Source organism: Schistocerca serialis, chromosome 7 (genome assembly GCF_023864345.2).
Source record: "Schistocerca serialis cubense isolate TAMUIC-IGC-003099 chromosome 7, iqSchSeri2.2, whole genome shotgun sequence".
In the NCBI taxonomy this organism is placed as follows: domain Eukaryota; kingdom Metazoa; phylum Arthropoda; class Insecta; order Orthoptera; family Acrididae; genus Schistocerca; species Schistocerca serialis.
In genome coordinates this window covers 388,146,645-388,168,669 of record NC_064644.1, presented here as the reverse complement: position 1 = coordinate 388,168,669, position 22,025 = coordinate 388,146,645, and the positions used below count along the sequence as shown (strand labels likewise).

General features: G+C 43.7%; 1 protein-coding gene across 2 annotated transcripts in view; it reads right to left on the bottom strand.

Annotated features, from left to right (window-relative positions):
* The window catches only part of LOC126412211 (lysoplasmalogenase-like protein TMEM86A), a 466,801-nt gene that overhangs the window by 380,856 nt on the left and 63,920 nt on the right, over nucleotides 1-22,025 (bottom strand). Inside the window, exon 1 of one of the 2 annotated variants that reach the window (XM_050081693.1) lies at nucleotides 10,873-11,009. The exons of the other annotated variant lie outside the window; for it this stretch is intronic. Coding sequence (XP_049937650.1) covers nucleotides 10,873-10,911 — 39 coding nt within the window. The 5' untranslated portion in view covers nucleotides 10,912-11,009. Of the gene's footprint in view, nucleotides 1-10,872; nucleotides 11,010-22,025 lie in introns of those variants that run through there. 2 annotated transcript variants of the gene reach the window in all.

The following is a 22,025-nucleotide window of genomic DNA, read 5'->3' as shown; positions in this document are numbered from 1 at the left end:
AGATTCACCCAATAAAAAAAAATTCGAAACCACACCTTCTGCTGGAAAAGTTATGGCTACGGTGTTTTTCGATTTCAAAGGACTCTTGCTTGTGGACATCATGCCAAGTGGAACCACCATAAATTCTGATGCATATGTGACGACACTGAAGAAACTTCAAGCTCGACTGAGTCGTGTTCGACCACATCGGCAAAAGCAGGATGTTCTGCTGTTGCACGACAATGCACGGCCACATGTCAGTCAAAAATCCATGGAAGCGATCACAAAACTCGGATGGACAACACTGAACCACCCTCCTTACAGTCCTGACCTGGCTCCATGTGATTATCATCTCTTTGGGAAAATGGAAGAGTCTCTTCGTGGAACAAGGTATGAAGATGATGACTCCCTTGTGCACGCTGCCTAACAATGGCTCCGACAGGTTGGTTCAGAATTTTACCGTGCGGGTATACAGGCGCTGGTTCCAAGGTGGCGTAAGGCAGTTGAGAGGGATGGAAATTATGTGGAGAAATGAAAATATTGTTCCTAAAGGATGTATCTACACACTAAAACTTTCGAACATGTAGAATAAAGGAATGATTTTTTTAAAAAAATATTGTGTGCATTTCTTTTGGAGTGACACTCGTAGATACAATATGGTACTCTTGTGTTCACCTCTATATGTTGACGATCGGTGTGTGCCTCTTCGATCTTTTCATCTACTGTGACATTATGTAAAATTCCTCTTAATTTTTTTCACCCTTCTCCATAGGTTTTAGGGGAGCGTTCGCCACCATATCTTGTTACTTTAAGGACATACGCCTGTTTGCGGATAATCTGTGGCATGGGACTGACTATCAACCGCTGGGTTTTCTCATAATATGTTATGTGTATCACGACTTGACTTGATTCCCCCCCCCCCCCCCCGCCCAAAAAAAAAAAAAGAAACAGAAAAAGGGTTCAAATAGCCCTGAGGACTTTGGGACTTAAACATCTGAGGTCATCAGTCCCTTAGAACTTAGGACTACTTAAAACTAACTAAAGGATATGACACACATCCATGCCCGAGGCAGGATTCGAACCTGCGACCGTAGCGGTCACGCGGTTCCAGACTGTAGCGCCTAGAACCGCACGGCCACGCCGGCCAGCTGCAGCGCAGGTGCTTTGAAATCTGTAGTGCTTAAGAATAAAAGCATTTCACAGCTGAAGCTGTGAGCTGGTGTCTCACGGAAACAGAAAAAAATGGAGCCAACTAATATTTTATAACTCTAAGATCCCATGCCAATCATCAGGTGACACTAAGGTCTCATACAAGGGTTTTCAGTTAATAGAGACGACGCAAAAAGGGGGATCGTTTTCTGCATCTACACCCATACTCTGCAAACCACTGTCAAGTGCGTAACAGGACAGCCCATTGTTCCAGCTACTAGGACTACTTCTAGTTCCATAGAATGCGGGAAGAATTATTATTTAAATACATTTATGTGTGCTGTAAGTAATATAATACCCTCCTCGCGATACCCACTGGAGCGTTACATAAGGGGTCGTATTATACTTCTAGACTCAACACTTAAAGTTGCTACTTGAAACTTTGTAAGTAGGCTTTCTCGGGGAAGTCCGCGTCTATCTTCTAGCGGCTGCCAGTTAAAGTCTTTCATCACCTCCGTGAGGCACCTGTGACCAGTAGTGCTGCCCTTCTCTGTATACGTTCTTTTTCTCCCATTAGTCCTATTTCGTACGAGTCCTACAAACTCGAGCAATATTCTAGAATGGGTCGCAGGAGTGTTCTGTTAGAAATCTTTTTTCCAAACTTATTTCCATAGTATTCTACCAACGAACCCGTGTTTGCCACCTGTTTACCTTAAGACCGAATCTACTTGAGTGTTCCATTCCATATCCCTATAACTGGTTACCCAGGTATTTGAGTTAACCACTTCCAGTTGCGACTACTTGATAACGTAGTCATACTACATTTTCGTTTTGTGAAGTGCACCATTTCACATTTCGGAACATTTCAACCAAGTTCCCAATTATCGCACCAACTTCGGAATCCCATCAAGATCTGACTGCCTGTTTGTGCAGCTTTCTTCCGATAGTAATTTCTTACAGGTAATTCCATTATCTTCTTGAAGTCTGGGATTAGTATAAATAAGGTCTGCGAGGCCATTAACAGAGAGTATGAACTGCAATGGCCCCAACATATTTCCTTTGGACACGTCTGACGTTACTTTTTCCATTTGTCTACGAGTCTCCATCGAAGGTAATGGTTTTCAGTATGTCACGTGAGGAAAGTGGGTGTTGGGTTTCAAATGATCAATGTTTTCGGAACTCGTGCTCTTTGGCACGTAGGAGGTAATAACCGTAACATACCTTATTACTATTTTCATGCATGGTTAATACTGTTTACGTTATGTACTGGGACACTGCTGCAACAACACTTTTACATTTGAACAGGGCGATGTACATTTAACGGAGTTTTCGAGCTCGTCGATTGTTTCTTTGAACCTTATCGCAAAAACAACTGCGCGACGTGCTGAGCGTGACGGTCAAGGCGGTTTGCACAGCACATTAACACTTCCGTCGCCAGGTAGATACAGCAGAACGAGAGTTAAAGTGCACTGCGCAGAAAGGTTATCTACCTCACATTTAGCTTAACTACGGGCATTTTTGCGAAGTATTTCACCGTGAACATTTCGAGCTTAGTATCAATAAACCAATGTTTTAAATTTTAATGCCGTTACGAATGTGCTTTCCATCAGGAAGTGGCGGACAGTTAAAACGTGTGCGCAATGTATACTAAGTGGTGGGGTAGCGCCACTTATCAAATGACGATGGCGTTACGCTGATGGAAAAAAAAGTGGTTCAAATCTCCCGGACTTACCGTATATTATTCACACATCAGCATCAGAAGAGGAAACTGGAAGCATAAATTACTTCCCTGAATGTTGCCTGTAGACAACCTTTTCCTAAGCTGTGCAGTCAGTGGAACCGAAGAAAATGCTTCCACAGTTGAACGGTGTTCTGTATTTTAGCCTTTTGTGAATGCTCTTGCCAACAGCACCATAAAATAAATATGTAACTAGTTTTCTCAGAAATGTTTTGTTTATACAGATTTTGAACTACTTCTGCTTTAAAGATCAGGAATATTGTGAGGGGGAAGAGTATGCTAAAAACGCAGCCCATTCAGAAACCGGTATCCTTAATAAAATTGTAGTAATTACACAGCAATAAATTCACCCTCTTTGTGTTACCCCATTCCGTAAACTTTCATCGGTATCTTTAACTTTTTACGACGTTTTCATGGCTGCCGGCAGCCTCTACATTGCTGACACACTGTGTGTGTGTGTGTGTGTGTGTGTGTGTGTGTGTGTGTGTGTGAGAGAGAGAGAGAGAGAGAGAGAGAGAGAGAGAGAGAGAGAGAGAGGGGGGGGGGGAGAGAGAGAGAGAGAGAGAGAGAGAGAGAGAGAGAGAGAGAGCACAGTTATTTAATCGTCTCGCTGCAGACCGTATCTTCAATGGCCAAGAGCAGTCCAGTATTATATCACGGTCTGCTGCAGTCCAAATTGTTCCGCGAATGACACCTATTACACGACACACAAAATTTTTCTTACGGAACAATGTTAGTGTAAAAGGGTAGCACCGTCCACTACGTGTTCGGAGTCGTGTGTCCATTGAAGCTAGTGCGAAAGCTGAACGGAACGCAGAATAACAGCGTCACCGACAGCTATACTTATCGTTAGTTGAAACTGAAAAGCATTGTTGGCAAATATTAGTAAGCTGCAGCTTCCGCCAGTCACTTTGGGAGACGGGGGGTGCTTTAACTTTTCCATTATTTGTTTCTCATCTTTGTGATCTGGTCTATCCCTCCGCGTAGTTATACCAATGAAATAGTCATAAACGGAATGGACCAAGGTGACGGCAAGGACTGCGCAATTTGAGGAAATGTCGGGTATGAAGCCCGAAAGCCCCAGCGTATGCCGCGAAAGCATACACATGTATGTCCAGTCTTTTAGAGACGTGTGTGGTCAACAAAGCATCAGGTCTAGATTTAGCTGATCTTGAACGTGACATGATAATCGGTGCAAGACGCATGGATCGTAGAGTATCTGAGATTACAGAAGAATTCCAGTTTTCGACGTCAACCGTGTCTGCAACGGAACTTCAATCAACATCTACATCTATACACTGCAAGCCACCTGAAGATGTGTGGCGGAGGGTACCTTGAGTACCTCTATCGGTTCTCGCTTCTATTCCAGTCTCGTATTGTTCGTGGAAAGAAAGATTGTCTGTATGCCTCTGTGTGGGCTCTAATCTCTCTGATTTGATCCTCGTGGTCTCTTCGCGAGATATACGTAGGACGGAGCACTATACTGCTTGACTCCTCGGTAAAGGTATGTTCTCGAAACTTCAACAACAGCCCGTACCGACCTACTGAGCGTCTCTCATGCAGAGTCTTCCACTGGAGTCTATCATTTCCGTAACGCTTTCGCAATTACTAAATGATCCTGTAACGAATCGCGCTGCTCTCCGTTGGATCTTCTCTATTTCTTCTATCAACCCTATCTGGTACGGATTCCACACCAGTGAGCAGTATTCAAGCAGTGGGCGAACAAGTGTAGTGTAAACTACTTCCTTTGTTATCGGACTGCAGTTCCTTAGGATTCTTCCAATGAATCTCAGTCTGGCATCTGTTTTACCGACGATTAATTTTATATGGTCATTCCATTTTAAATCACTCCTAATGCCTACTCCCAGATAATTTATAGAATTAACTGCTTCCAGTTGCTGACCTGCTATATTGTACCTAATGATAGAGGATCTTTCTTTCTATGTATTCGCAGCAGGTTACACTTGTCTGCATTGAGATTCAATTGCCATTCCCTGCACCATGCGTCAATTCGTTGCAGATCCTCCTGCATTTCAGTACAATTTTCCATTGTTACAACCTCTCGATATCATCCGCAAAAAGCCTTAGAGAACTTCCGATGTTATCCACGAGGTCATTTATATATATTGTGAATAGCAACGGTCCTACGACAGTCCCCTGCGGCACACCTGAAATCACTCTTACTTCGGAAGACTTCCCTGCATTCAGAATGACATGCTGCGTTCTGTTATCTAGGAACTCAATCCAATCACACTATTGGTCTGATAGTCAATATGCTCTTACTTTGTTCATTAAACGACTGTGGGGAACTGTATCAAACGCCTTGTGGAAGTCAAGAAACACGGCATCTACCTGAGAACCCGTGCCTATGGTCCTCTGAGTCTCGTGGACTAATAGCGCAAGCTGGGTTTCACACGACCGTCTTTTTCGAAACCCATGCTGATTCCTACAGAGTAGATTTCTCGTCTCCAGCAAAGTCATTATACTCGAACAATATTGCAGAAAGGATTATTTCCACACGCGTGAAGTGCCGCACTGGACGACTGCAAGTGTTTAACGAACAGGCGTCACGTCGTCTCCTCAAAAATATACGGGGCGATCGACGATGATCCGACAATCATATCGCGGGCGTGTTGAATGTGGGGCGTCTGGAACCCATTCTTTCCACAACTGTATGCAGCCAAATGCAGCCGGCGACCTGTCACACATCCAGTGCTTTCCATGACTTTCTGTCACTCAATGCGATATTAATCCTCCCCCTCACTACTACTACTACTACTACTACTACTAATAATAATAATAATAATAATAAGAGGATGAGTCAAATGAAAACCGTAAATCTGTAATAACAAATCGAAATTTCGCGCCGTTATCCTGTAAAATGGTAAGTGTGCTACAAACAGCGTGCAGAATGGCCTGTAGGTGGCAGCATAGCGCAGATGCACACATACCGTCGCAGTATCAGTATAAAGATGGCCGCCCCACTTGCGAATTGCACCAGGGAAGAACAGCGTCCTGGTACTCGGTTTTTGCGTAGTGAAGGTGTGAAAACTATTGAAATTCAAAATGGTTCAAAAGGCTCTGAGCACTATGCGACTTAATTTCTGAGGTCATCAGTCGCCTAGAACTTAGAACTAATTAAACCTAACTAATCTAAGGACACAAAATTGTTAAGGCTTTCGTGGCCACTTGTTGCCCGAGGCAGGATTCGAACCTGCGACCGTAGCGGTCACTCGGTTCCAGACTGTGGCGCCTAGAACCGCACGGCCACTCCGGCCGGCATTGAAATTCATCGACGAATGGAGGTTCAGTACGGTGATGCATATTTGTCACAGCAGCAAGTCTACGAATGGAGTAGAAAGTTCGCAAATGGAGTGACTTCATTGGAAGATGCTCCTCGTCCAGGTCAGGCACAACGAGTTATGACTCCACAGAACATTGCAGCAGTTGAAGCCGTAGTGAAGGAAAACCGCCGAGTGACACGGAATGGCATTGCAGCATGTTTACAGATTAGTCATGGGTCAGCATGCCACATTGTGCATGATGTGCTCCAGTTTCACAAAGTGTCTGCAAGATGTGTGCCACGGCAGCTGACTCCTGAAAGCAGAGAACGACGTGTTGATGTTTGTGAAGAATTTCTTTGGCGCTTTGAACGAGACGGTGATGGCTTCCTTGCAAGAATCGTTACTGGGGACGAAACCTGGGTTCACTTCCAACCAACCGGAAAGGAAGAGAGCGAGCAAGGAATGGCGCCATTCCTCATCACCAAAACCGAAGAAGTTTCGAACAGAACCATCAGCAGGGAAGGTTATGCTGACTCTCTTTTGGGGCGAAAAAGGCGTCATTTTGGAGCATTACATGCCTAGAGCATCATACACAGATCTCCTAAGAAATCATCTGCGGCCTGCAATCAAATCAAAGCGACGTGGATTGCTGTCACCAGGTGTACTTTTGCAACGTGACAATGCAAAGCTCCACACTGTCCGTACAACAGTTGCAACAATCACAGACCTGCATTGTGAGTGTCTTCCTCATCCACCATACTCACCAGACCTTGCCCCAAGTGATTTCCACATGTTTGGACCACTCAAAGACGCAATGGGAGGAAAGAAGTTACGTTCTGATGAGGAGGTACGCCACGCGGGGCATGAGTGGTTGCGCGGACTACCAAAATAATTTTTTTCTGAAGGAATTTATGCACTTTGTAAGCGCTGGAGGACTCGTATTTGAGCGTGGGGGAGATTATGTTGAAAAGTGACACGGCTTTGTACCACTTCTGCACACTAAATAATATTTAAAAAAATATTTAAGGTTTTCATTTGACTCACCCTCGCAATAATATCTTCTGTCGTGTGGTTGACTTGTTACTCGACAGCCAACAGTATTAGTATGAGTGGTACTACACGGTCCAATCACGTTCATAGGACCACCGTCTGCGTTGAACGTCAACGTGCAATAACCAGGGGGGGGGGGGGGTCACGGAAAACATTGCAGTCGTTGTCGTAATGCAGAAACGAAGCAATTTATCTGACGTCCAGAAGGGCATCATCATTGGCTATCGGCCCAAGGGGGAGGAGGAGGGGGGGGGGGGGGAGCATTTCCGAAACGGCTAAGTTTGTGAAATGTTTGCGTGCGTGCGTATCCAAAACTGGCGCAGAGACAACTATGATGCAACGCGGGCTATAGATGATTTGGACGAGCTGCGGATGCGGAGATGTGCACTGTCAAATAGACGTGCAAGTGTTCAGCAACTGACCACCCAGATGTTGTAACGGGCTATCAACAGTCTCTCCTCAATGAACGTTCAGCGAACGTTACTGGATATGTGCCTCGGTAGCAGGCGCTTGGTTCATGCATTCGTGCTGACTACAGTTCATCGGCGACGAAGGGTGGAATTTCAAGCCAATACTGTAACTGGACGTCCGCCGAGTGCCGACGGGTGGCCTTTTGAAATGGATAAAGTGTTTTGCTCCATCGGACGGATGGCCCCCAGCGTGAACGGCGTGAAAAGTCTGAAAGAAAACACCTTGCAACAATCATCCCCAGTGTCCAGACGGAGGAAGAAACGTTGTTGCCTGGTTGATAAACGTTGTACTGGAAGGCACAATGAATGAACGCAAGTACGCACTCATTCTTGGGAACCAAGTCCACCCCTACAGAAGCGAATAAATGCAAATAGTGCTATAAATGTGAAGTGGAGATATCGAAAGTTCTACGTTCCAGTTTTTCACGTAATGCGTTTTCAATGCTACTGTGTTCTCGGTACGCCGTTGTATGTACCTTGACTTTTTTGTTGAAGTGCCAAGTCACGGTAGAAGAAATGGAAGCAACGACTTTGTTCAGCAAGATTTAACAGAAAACAGTCGACTCAGCTAAAGCTATGAAGTCAGTCCATGTAATTCCAATGCATACCGATGACTTCCCTGATTTTAAAGAAAAATTGTTGCCAACACAAGCGCGTAGGATCTCTCAATACCATGTTATCACAATGCTACACTCTCGTCCAACTCATACAGCTACTGAAAATTTCCTCTCTCGACAGAAGAATGGGAAAATACCAGTGTATTCAAAACAGGAAAGACCATGGCTGTTGTATGCCATGACGTACGTTATTGAGAGACCAACCACGTTCATCAGTTCAACAGAAAGACCTGGTAGCGATCTTGCCATTTCTTTTTCCATACCGCAGGGGGTTCAGAAACTTGCATCATTAGATCCCAACACTGGAGTTGTGCAAGATACTTCTGTATCTTCTTTACGGAAGTAAGCAATTTATTCTTTGAGTTTTAGATGACATAAGAAATTGTTTTCGTTGTTGAAACATTACTGCTATATTCATGCACTTGTATTATCACAATTGAAACATAATGTCTCAGTATCAATGTTACTTTAAACAAATTTCTTAGCGGGCACTTAGAACTAATCAGTTCCCTGCTATGGCACTTAGGGCGCTCTTAATAAATTATTTATTTTCCGATTTGTCTCATTTTTGAAGTGATACGACGAGCAGCGTAATTCTCTGGTATCAACTCCTTCAGAATTTTTAGATACAACTATAAGTACAAAGAGGAGTACATTGCGTTTTGTTTCTTCTGACAAATGTGAAATTCGGCACTTACAATTAGAACATTTGACATTTTGCAATAAATTAATATGTCTCGCTGTGTCAGAGATAAAATTGTAATCTGTATATTTAGCATAGCTTCTGTAATTTCGTGTTTCATATTTTTCACAGCAACGTAAGCAGTGAAGTTCTCTTCTTGTTATCATTTCGTTTTCAGTCTGTCTTCATGTACGAAAGCCATTTGTTCTTGCTATATGTAATCTGATATAATAATAAAATTACTTGCGTTCAAACCCGGCCGCGTGGCCGTGCGGTTCTCGGCACTTCAGTCCGGAACCGCGTGACTGATACGGTCGCAGGTTCGAATCCTGCCTCGGGCATGGGTGTGTGTAATGTCCTTAGGTTAGTTAGGTTTAAGCAGTTCTAAGTTCTAGGGGACTGATGACCTCAGATGTTAAGTCCCATAGTGCTCAGAGCCATTTTTTTGCGTTCAAACATGTTTCGCTTTACTAACAGGGTGATTAACGTCCTTTACTTATCACGGATAAGTAACTGTTTTATGTTTCAGATATTTAATTATGTTGGGAACCGATTGGTTTTGTGACGTGCCATCGTATGCTCATTTGTGGTTTTAGACGTCGAGCCTTGCAGTCTAATTTTTTTTTATTATGAAGTTCCGATTACTGTTGTTTGTAATGCGAATCATTTGTTGCATTATACCTTACATTATTACCACGGTCCGCCGTCACTAAACTTTTTCGCTGCCCAACGACTACTCTGCACCTGGCACTAGAAGCAGCCAGAAACTGCAGGTAACGGAGCCGCCTTCGACCAAGTAAAATTTCGCACACCTTACACTGTTTGTTGATATTCTTTGAAATAAAACTGAAAAATTCGGTCGATTTTGAAAAAAGAAAAAAATACACGGCACGGATTCGAACACGGTACCTCCGGCGCGGTAGTCGTGAACCTTAACTGCTGCGCTACGCTGACTTGCTGGAAACAGATGTAATGTTACGGGTATACAAAGCGGGCAATGATCTTAAAAATCGATTTTCTCAAAAACCAAGGCCCGTCGCTAAAAAACCACCTAGCCAGGTATTCAGGGTAAGTGCCTCTACAACATATTTGAAGCGCATCAAAATCCGTGATTTTATGTATGGAGGGTCCCCTTGTCAATTATTTTTGTGAAGGGGACGGCATCCGTTTGTTCTAGAAGCGAGCCAAGACGGACGCTTTTCTGCGATTACTGCAAATTTATACGGCATTATCATTTATTTTTTGTAGAGACATAACCATTCTAGGCGCACTTGCATATTGTTGTATAGAGTAACTGATTTAATGTCTCACTTTGTGTGTGATACTTCAATATATTGATATTACTTAATATTTGTTTCATTTTATGATAAAGGTCATCCTCAGCTGTACTGCGTCATGGCAGGGTGAAAGGTTCCTTGTTCATTAAATGCACATAAATAGTCCAGTACGAACCATTCGTCCGATGAGTAAATTTTTTCGAGGTCCGGTAAAAGAAGTTTTCGTTGGAAGAGGTATCCACGGTCGAGCAAAAGAATCAGACCGGACCTTACACAGAAAGCCATTGTGATGCGCGCCTAACAAAAAAGTCAAGTATTTACAAACATTTACTTAAGGAATTACTTAAGTGTTTCAGTAAGCTGGCTCACTCCCTATCATTTATCTATGCACGATCACGTGAGAATTCACAATGAAAGAAAATTTAAAGACTCTACGTATACGAGTACTCGACTCACTATGGAAATTCGCTCAAAGTAACAGTACTGAGCAGCAGCCTGCAGTCATTGCGCACTGTATTTAACCTTGAATATATCCGACAGTGTGCGAGTCGCTACGGCGAGAACGCCTCCACCGTATACACGGCACCACATTTCAGCTCTCCTGCGCGCAGCTGCACCGTGCTTACCGAAGCCCTGTCCGCAGCGGTCGGCCCTGCGACGCTCATGGTGTAGCGGTGGTCACTAGCCTGCCGGCGGCAGTCCTCGGTGGTGGAACAACGCCACTGCGGAGGCCCAGGCGATAGTCATTTGTTATCGTCGCGGCTTACGTAGCGTATCTGCGGGCCGCTCCGTCCCACAAGGCGAACGCTATGCTTGTGTCGCAGCTGTTCGCGCCAGCGGGTTTGGCAACCGGTGCTGGGGGCGTGCGTAGTGCGTGCACTGGCGACTCAGGGCCGCGGGCGCGTATGCCGCTGACCGCTATCTATTCGCCGGAGCGTTAGACCCAACATCGCGCCTCGATCCAATAAAACAAGTAACATTTTCTCCTACGAACTGAACGCATCGATATCGAGCACATCCTTTCAGTGTTGTTAATGTGATGACAAATAGAAAGTTTCCTCACTTTTTTTCAGTGCAGTCTTCTGACTGATTTGATGCCATAAATCTCTCTCCTGCGCTAACCTCTTCAAACTTAGAATAGAACTTGCATCCCACGTTCCCAGCTATTTGCTGGATGTATTCCTGTCTCCGTCTTTTGCCCTTTACAGCCTCCTCTAGTACAGTGGTTCCCAACCTGGGACTAACTACGCCCTGAAGGGTAAAATGAAATTTTCTGAGGGGTCGAAAGTAAACGATTCAAATCTGTTTCACTCACGAAACTATTATTTTCAAAAGATCATTACTATTATCACAATTTTGCAAGACTCTAGTAACATAAGAATTTTTAACATGTTGCAGTTCTGTCAGCAACTCTGATAAATTAATATATCAAAAATCCACCTCAGTCGCGAAATGTTATTGGTCTTTACTCAGGTTTCAGCGAGAGAAATCTAGCCTTCTTCAGAAGCATAAAATAAACTAATACACGCGAGAATAAGGCACGATCAAACATAAAAAGCTTAAGTACCAAGGTACCATGACAAACTACGTTACTTAGCTGAGGAACAGCTCCGGTCCCACTTCGCGGAAAGCGGTCGGTTAGCCGCGGACGCTACGTAGCTTGACATGGTATCTTGGTACTTTAGCTTTATATGTTTGACCGTGCCTAATTCTCGCATTTAATAGTTTATTTTATGCTTCTGAAGATGGCTAGATTACTCTAGCTGAAACCTGGGTAAAGACCAGTAACATGTCGCAACTGAGGCGGATCTTTAATATATTACTCGAATACATTACTGCCCATTAAAATTGCTACACCACGAAGATGACGAGCTACAGACGTGAAATTTAACCGACAGGAAGAAGATGCCGTGATATATGATTAGCTTTTCAGAGCATTCACACAAGGTTGACGCCGGTGGCGACACCTACCACGTGCTGACATGAGAAAATTTTCCAACCGATTTCTCATACACAAACAGCAGTTGGCCGGCGTTGCCTGGTGAAACATTGTTGTGATGCCTCGTGTAAGGAGGAGAAATCACGTTTCCCACTTTGAAAAAGGTCGGATTGTAGCCTATCACGATTGCGGTTTATCGTATCGCGGCATTGCTGCTCGCGTTGATCGAGATCCAATGACTGTTAACACAATATGGAATCGGTGGGTTCAGGACGGTAACATGGAACGCCATGCTGGATCCCAACGGCCTCGTATCACTATCAGTCGATATGACAGGCATCTTATCCGCATGGCTGTAACGGATCGTGCAGCCACGTCTCGATCCCTGAGTCAACAGATGGGGACGTTTGCAAGACAACAACCATCTGCACGAACAGTTCGACGACGTTTGCAGCAGCATGGACTATCAACTCGGAGACCATGGCTGCGGTTACCCTTGACAATACATCACAGACAGGATCGCCTGCGATAATGTACTCAACGACGAACCTGGGTGCACGAATGGCAAAACGTCACTTTTTCGGATGAATCCAGGTTCTGTTTACAGCATCATGATGGTCGGATCCGTGTTTGGCGACATCACGGTGAACGTACATTGGAAGCGTGTATTCGTCATCGCCATACTCGCGTATCACCCGGCGTGATGGTATGGGCTGCCATTGGTTACACGTCGCGGTCACTTCTTGTTCGCATTGACGGCACTTTGAACAGTGGACGTTACATTTCAGATGTGTTACGACCCGTGGCTCTACCCTTCATTCGATCCCTGCGAAACCCTACATTTCAGCAGGATAATGCACGACCGCATGTTGCAGGTCCTGTACGGGCCTTTCTGGATACAGAAAATGTTCGACTGCTGCCCTGGCCAGCACATTCTCCAGATCTCTCACCAACTGAAAACGTCTGGTCAACGGTGGGTGAGCAACTGGCTTGTCACAATACACCAGTCACTACTCTTGATGAACTGTGGTATTGTGTTGAACTTGCATGGGCAGCTGCACCTGTACACGCCATCCAAGCTCTGTTTGAGTCAATGCCGAGGCGTATCAAGGCTGTTATTACGGCCAGAGCTGGTTGTTTTGGATACTGATTTCTCAGGTTGTATGCACCCAAAATGCGTGAAAATGTAATCATATGTCAGTTCTAGTATAATATATTTGTCCAATGAACACCCGTTTATCATCTACATTTCTTCTTGGTGTAGCAATTTTAATGGCCAGTAGTGTAATAGTTTCGTAAGTTATCAATATTACTTATACTTTTTCTCAATTAATAGCATTAATGCGATGGAGGTTACAGATTAAAAAAAATATGTTCATATGTGTGTGAAATCTTATGGGTCTTAACTAATAAAGTCATCGGTCCCTAAGCTTACACACTACTTAACCTAAATTATCCTAAGGACAAACACACACACACACCCATGCCCGAAGGAGGACTCGAACCTCCGCCGGGACCAGCCGCACAGTCCATGACTGCAGCGCCCTAGACCGCTCGGCTAATCCCGCGCGGCGTTACAGGTTCCTCACATAGACCACCCACTACATACATTTGTTGTGTTATGTCCCTTACATCACTGAAGACAATGTAACGTAACAAATGCGAAATATCTCAAGAAAATTCATTCTCCAAATTCAAGACAGTACCTTAGAAATTGCTTCATTAGTCGCTTCGAAACAGAAATGAAAAGACAGCACGACACAGCAGTAACTACATAAGGGCTACTATAGGGCTGTACACAATGTTACTACATTACCATTATTATTTTTTACTATTACCATTAGTGGCTGTGATCAGAAACAAAGCATTAACAGTCTGAAGTCTTCCAACTTCTGCCTGCTCAGAATTAAGGAGTGCAGCAATCAAGTGATTTACGAACATTAAGCATAGTGCACGCATTTTAACTTGGTTGATTTTAAATGGGGTTGCAGTGTACAGGTCAAGCAAGTGCCGCAATGGAGAGGAGTAATGCAGGGGAAGTATGTTTTGCAACGAGTGTGTGCAGTCTCAGTGGATAGATTGCTTTCTTATCTGAGTAGTTGCGAGCAGCACTTGCCATGAACCAGGAAGCCTTCGTCATTCCTTCTGTCTTGCTACTTTCTCACTGTCCATGCTTCACTACCATACAATGCTGTGCTCCTAACGCATCTCAGAAATTTATTCCTCTGATTAAGGTCTGTGTTTGACACCAGCAGACTTTTCTTACCCTGTAATGTCCTCCTTGCTTCGGCCATCATACGTTACAGTATTTTGCTTCCAAGGAAACGGAATTCCTTAATTTCAGATACTTTCTCATCACCAACTTTGATGTTAAGTTTCCCGCTAGAATCATTTCTACTGCTTCTCATTACTTTGGTCTTTTCCGGTTTACTATTGATCCATATTGTATACTTACTAAACCACAGCCTTTCTGGGTGTATGCACCACCGCATCGCGCAGTGCGAAATGCAGAAGACGGCTTCGTAATGTTGAAAACGTTGCAACCTCCACCCCCTCCTAGAGTTTGTGTAATAGCTCTCTCTCTCTCTCTCTCTCTCTCTCTCTCTCTCTCTCTCTCTCTCTTTCCTTACGCTTGCCTTGCTCGCTCAGCCTATCTCGACCTTTTCCAAAACATCACTTCTGTTTTCTTCCTCATTGCTAAATGTTTGTGTGTAGTCGGCCGAGAGCTTGGTTTGATGGGACGAGGTTACCGGTGAAATAGAATTAAATAATAAAAATAATATTAATAATAACTTTATATTTTGTTTCAACAGAAAATTATCTCCTCTATTTTTTTTCCTGTTTCTATTTGCAGTTATGGTGCTAAGATCTGGAACAAGGGATCGGCTGACAGCAATTCTTAGAGCATTTTTTAAGTTACTATCAGAAATATTTGCACGCAGTTTTCGCACAACGCAAAACAGAAAAAACCTTTCACATACACATGTGGAACCGAACACAGAAAGAGTCTTCTTTGCTTCTCTGAGCAACTTAGGAAGCTCTTCCGTTGCCAAAATTCCGGTGGAAATCAAGCAAAGAGTCACTGCAAAATAATCCTTTCGATGATCATCGGTCAACAAATCTATTACTTCGAAATGTAAATCGGGAGGCGCACTTTCAATTGCTATCGATAAGGTCGTTACAAGCACGTCAAGTAATGGCTGCAAGTTAGTAATTTCCTGTGACGGTAACAAAAATAAATATTAACAAATGGAAGTAATGTATAAATTTGCTTTGAAGAACTAAAAGGCGGTATGTTTTAATAAACAGGTACTGTGGACTGTTGTTTTTAATGTAGCGTTACACTTGTACCTTTAACAAAACCTATTCTGCCGTTAGTGACATATCGGAACATTACCTGGAATCGGTCACTGAACTTATTTTCGTGGCACTACAGCAACTCCATGAATTTTTCAAAGTGTGTTACTTCCCGCATAGATGTTGCCAAACCGAACCACACATTTAAAAACCCGGATGCCTTATTAGAAGTAAAATTTATGTATCGCTTACTTAGCTCAGGAAAGTGTTGCGTATTTTTCTCTGAATGGTTGTTTTTGATGAGCTGGAGTTTACGTCGAAAAGATTTCATTTTGCCAACCACATCGCTGATGATATTTTCGGTTTGGAGTTTCAGACTTCATTTGTCCTTCAAAATCTGACCCACAGCGTGGCGTAGTCGAAAAAACTAGGGAAATCACTTTCGCTTTGCTCAACCAGCGCATCTCAACATGGTAGGGGATATCTGGATACTCCTCTTCAAATGAAATCAAAAATTCTTTGAACTGACTATGGATGAGCGCCTGAGAACGAATGTAGTTCGCGATACGCACCACTGCGTTCATTCCGTCTTGAAACCGATGACTTTTGCACAAAGAGCCTCTTGATGTGTAAAACAAGGCAGGGAAAGCAAATCTGGCATGTGAAGCTTTTTCCGCAGTAGGCCAATAAACCCTGATTATGGAAAACAACTCTTCCCAAGTGAGTCCTATTCCTTCAGCTTCCATTTCGACCGCTTCTAATATATCTGCCCCTGTAGCAGTGTCCTTCATCAAAACCATATCCAGCTCTTTCGCTACACTAAAGAAAAGACGAAGCTGTGTTAGTAATATCCGTGGACTCATCAACTGCAATGTAGTACGCTAGGCGGTTTTCAATTTTGCCTGCCAACCGTTCATACAAATTCCCAGTAATGTTGTTGATTCGTCGAGATATTGTCATACTGGAAAGTGGTATTTTGCTGTACGTGGGAGCTAATGTGGGATTCATTGCCTCTACTACGCCCAACAAAACATTCTTTATTAATAGCCCTTCCATAAACCGGTTCCGAGCTCTTGCTAAACAGAGAGAAACTTCATCACTAGTTCGAAGAGGCCTTTCGCAGCACCATCTTCTTCGCCCTAAATTAGAGAAAAAGATCGTGTTAGGCATAATACACGCATTTGACAGGAATGTAAATAAACTTCAGTTCGTTTCGCAGGACCTTTAACCAAAATAAACATGCTAAAGTACTGGTATAAACTTAATTTATGGATACAGAATTCTCTTTTGTAAGAGTTTGCCACTTCCGTAATTTTTTGTCTTTGGTTTCCGCTATGATTTCACTATACTTTTCTGATGCAATCTGCTGTAGTGCCTTCCAATTACACACGTTAATTACTATACCGCAGATTAGAAATTTGGCTTCATCGTCACGACTAACAAAATAATAAGAAAGTTCCCATTCCAGTTTAAACTGGCTTTCGGAAATCTTTGCTTTTTTCGGAGCAGGTTGTTCCACTATTCTAGTAACTTTCTCGTGCTTATCTATTTCAGTATTGAGTAAGCTATCATCAACGCACTCGGTAGCGTACGACGGCGGCTTCACAGTGGAAGCCGAGAAGCGAGGTTGGACCGATGCACCGTGCAAACACTCCCTACAACAGCAGTGGGTACCAAAAAGACAGGAGGTACTGATAGTCAGTGAGAGACAGTGGCAGTTAAAGAGAAATATTGATGTATAGAGAAGAACTAACATTTCGGTATAGGAGAGGGCGCATTTTGGAGCGAAATTCCAAACCCTTGGGTATAGAGCAAAACGTAAGCTGGATCCACAGAATTTTTTATTTGCCGAGGTATCGCAGAGACAGTGGCAGTGGGAAAGAAAGACAAAAAAGTGACCAGTAAGCGGAAATGAGACAGTGGTAGTGGGAATACTGTAACCCATTAATCTACAGGCAAAACGAAAGTGGGTGGCAGACATACACCACTATTTGGATAAAGTGAAACATCAATACCGAGAGATGCGATCAACTGAAAAATATTATACCGATTAAGGAGCTGATACTGCAGAAATGGTTGGAATTACAGATGTGTACATATGTACATACCCTGTCATTGGGAAAATTCAGAACCCAGTAGCTCCACCGCGTGCTGCATTCAGAGCTGCAAGACGTCGTAGCATGGAATCAAACAGCACCCGAATATGCTGCTGGGGAATACTCCGTCATGCGATTCGTAGGCGAGTCCACAAAGTATCAACAGTGACTGCAGGAGGACCTGACTGAACAACTGACCGACCACATCCCGGACACGTTCGATGGGCGACATACCACGCGAACGGGCAAGCCACGGTAGTAGTGTGCTCTGACAAGAACGTTTAGCGCTGATATATGTAAGTCTGACTCCGTAACTCAGTGGTCAGCGTGACTGGCTGCTATGCGAAGGACCTGGATTCGATTTCCGGTACTGCCAGAGATTTTTCTTTGGTGGGAGGACAGTTGTGAGGTGTACTAAGCCTCGTGATGCCAGTCGAGGAGCCACCGGAATGGGAAGCAGCAGTTCCAACGCCTAGAAAGCCGACACGGGCAGGAGAGCTGTGCGCTCGCCGTGGGCAGAGGGTGACACGGGGTCGGTCGGTACTGATTCGCCCATCAGGACCAGAACGCAGAGCTTTGCTTACTTACTTTATATAGTAGGGTAATCCCAAAAGTAAGGTCTATTTTTGTATAAGTACAGAACTCTGTGTGGCAGTTGGTCACACTGTTATGAAGAGTGCTTCACGCGCTGTGTGTAAACATGCGCACGCCGCGCTGAGGCGCTCAGTCTTGGCTTGGCAGCCGTTGAGAACTGAGTTCTCGTTGGATGTTACGCCAAGTGCGAATTGCGCGCAGTTACTCGGTTATTGAATGCAAAGGGCACTGCGCCGATTGAAATCCATCGCCAATTGACGGTAGTGTATGGTGAGTCGTGCATGGATGTCAAAAATTTTCGTAAATGGTGTAGAGAGTTTGCAGCTGGTCGGACCGAAATTCACGACGAACAAAGGAGCGGGAGACCATCAGTTTCTGAGCAGACAGTGTTGAAGGTTGAGCAAAGCATGCGTGAAGATCGGCGGATCATCCTGGATGATCTCTGCACGTTGGTCCCTGAGGTTTTCCGAAGAACCGCTCACAGACGGAAACATTGAACTACTGGAAGGTGTGCGCAAGATAAGTGCCACGCATGCTCACTGAGGACCACATGAGGCAACGAGTTTATGCTTCCCGCGTATTTCTTCACCGCCTTGCAGCCGAACAGAACAACTTTCTGAGATCAATTGTCACGGGCGGCGAAACCTGGGCATACCGCTTTACACCTGAGACCAAGCAACAATCACGCCAATGGCGGCATCTTCCTTCGCCAAAGCTGCGGAAATTCAATCAAACACAGTCCCCCGGTAAAGTCATGACAACCGTTTTTTGGGATCGGAAAGGGGTATTGTTGGTCGACTTTATGCGCACTGGGACCACAATTAACGCTGACAGGTACTGTGAGACTCTGAAAAAACTCAAACGGGCAATTCAGAACCGGAGAAGAGGAATGTTGAGCAAGGGTGTACACATTCTCCATGAGAACGCTCGCCCACACATCGCTCGGCAAACCGTTGCTCTCCTGCGAACGTTTCAGTGGGACATAATCACCCACCCACCCTACGGTCCTGACTTGGCGCCCAGTAACTATCGCCTGTTCCCTAGGTTAAAAGAACATTTGGCCGGAAAGCGATTCAGCTCCCATGACGAGGTGAAAGAAGAGGTTCATAACTTTCTCAACAGCATGGCGGCGAGCTCGTATGAGCCGGCCCCGGTGTCCGTGCGGTTCTAGGCGCTTCAGTCCGGAACCGCGAGACTACTACGGTCGCAGGTTCGAATCCTGCCTCGGGCATGGATGTGTGTGATGTCCTTAGGTTAGTTAGGTTTAAGTAGTTCTAAGTTCTAGGGGACTGATGACCTAAGATGTTAAGTCCCATAGTGCTCAGAGCTATCTGAACCATTTTTGAAGCTCGTATGACATGGGCATACAAAAACTGCCACAGCGTCTACAAAAACGCATCAACAGAAATGGTGATTATGTCGAAAAGTAGCTAAATGTTCCAGCTGTAAACTGATGTAAACCATTGTAGAAAGAAACAGGTCTATGTACTTATAAAAAGATAGGAGACCTTACTTTTGGGATTACCCTCGTTTGTACATATTATATCATTTAAGGGGAGTACGTACGTCCTATAATCACAGTGTTAAATTTGCAATATTGATGACCCATTATCTCAGAACCTGTGACAGAGATCTGAAATTTTTGGGATACTCCTTTTCTGATTACTGAACCTTATGTACAGAGAAATAATTAGCTAGTTATGATTTTTTTACAATGTTGTTCAATATTTTCTTTTAAAACTCCACTTTTTCTTCCGTAAGTAAAAAACCGTTAGAGGTAGAGATGTTTTAGGAGGTTCGTTAGCTGCAGTATACTAAGTGGTAACATAGTGCAAAATTAGAGATATGTATCTGTAATAGTTCCTGACATAATGGGTCAAATCAAAATCAAACATTTCATTTGATATTAACTTACACATGGAGGCATGCCAGCTTCTAGAAACAGCCAGGCCCATAATCAGCATTATCTGGATCCTATTCTTGACTATCCTGCAAACCTAGAAGCTTCCTTCGTTTCCTACTTATTGCTTCTTTAGCCATTTCCTCTGCTGCACGCTGGGCCTTCATGATCCTAAGTCGATCCATTCGCTGAAAGGCTTGCAGTGTGTTGGCACCTGGAGTGATACCAAGTTCCTCTAGTACCCCAATTCTCCGCTTTATATCATTATTAAACGTTATCACAGCATCACAAACACCCAAGCATAGAGTTTTCCTTCCTACAAAGACATGTTTTGGTATGCGGGTCCAAATTACATTATTGAAAGACTCATTCGGGTTTTGTGTTCGACCATGGAGACATTTGGAAAGAAGGTCAGGATGAGCTATTCTCTATATATTGGTTTAATAGCTTCCATCACTGCAGATGGTATGCTATTTTTGTGCCTAAATTGTTCCTTGCTACCCGCTGCCTGAGCTTTGCGGTACTTACACCAAGAATCAGCACCAGGTGGACAAAGACCATGTATAGGTGTATCATCAGTGGAAGATTTGTGGAAGAATTAAGCCCACACTGCTCGTTTCATCCCTTGTAGGTCATATGTATTGTTTCTTATTGCCATTCCATAACAATGCTGGAGTTCATCACTGTTTTTGTGTGTAAGTCTTCCTTTACCATTTAGAGTCTTTCCATCTGCTAACTTCTCTTTTCCTTTTGTCTGCTTCAATTTTCGGGGACGTGTTCCCATCCGTTTTTGAACGTGGCCCACACATTTAATCTTAACAATCTACTTATTACAATAAGGTTGGCTTTCCACTACTGATTTGTAAGCTTTTGAATCACCATCCTCCAAGTACATACTCAGTGTAACACACACCTCTCTCCTGTTGTGAACGTCTGAACATAGAAACAACTGCAGTAGCCTCCATACCCCCAATAGTTCCCTCATAATTCTTAGAACAATTTGTTTTATGGCTTCCACTTGTTTCATCGACTGATTTACACTGATGACAGTATTTAGTTAGCACTTCAATGTCTAAAACTTTACCTGTGTCAACACTAGAGACAGTTGCAACTGCATTTTTTGATGTGTGACCTCTCTTCTGCCATGCGCCATCAACTGCCACATATAAGTCTGTTGTGTTATTTAATTCTACTGCTTCTTTAGCAGCAGCTTTCATGGAAGCAACAGCAACAGATTTGGCACATTCACCAATTACTTCTGTGTACTTACTTGATCTGGTTGGTGGGTTTGGCAAGTTCAGCGTTGCACATAATACTTCAGCTACAGTCAATCCTTTCCCAATGCACCTCATTCCATACAGGAATCTAACATTGCTCTCAAACAAGTCAGTCTTGCACTTTTCAGAAGTCCAAAATGATGTCGAGAGCCTGCAAACTTCGCACTGAATATCAAGTTTGTTAGCCAGTCCAGCCCTTGCAGATGAGTCCTCAGAGATGCTACTAATTTGCCCACCACAAACCTTACATGACACAGGATCTTGCAAAATTTGTCCCAACACACTCAAATCTAAAAGAATATAACCTAAACTATTTTTATCTTTGCCAATAAATAAATCCTCATGCTTTCCAAGTTTCCTCTTCGAAGCACTAGTAGGCGTGTCCTTATCACGGGTGTGTGAAAAATCTATTTCAGGATCAACACTGGATTCAGATTTTGTGATATGCTGATTTCCGTGGAAAAGTCGCTTCTTAAAACAACCCTTTCTTTTCGTCATGTTGAAAAGATGTATAAGAGCGTATAATAACACACCAAACCACTATGTTTTCAGTTCAAAACTTATGAAACACGACAACCACAAAGGAAATGAACAAAATGCATGTGCTGTACGGCCATTTCTGTTTAGACAGTGCATCCAACCTCTTAACATGAACATTAACATGATTTCAAGGAAT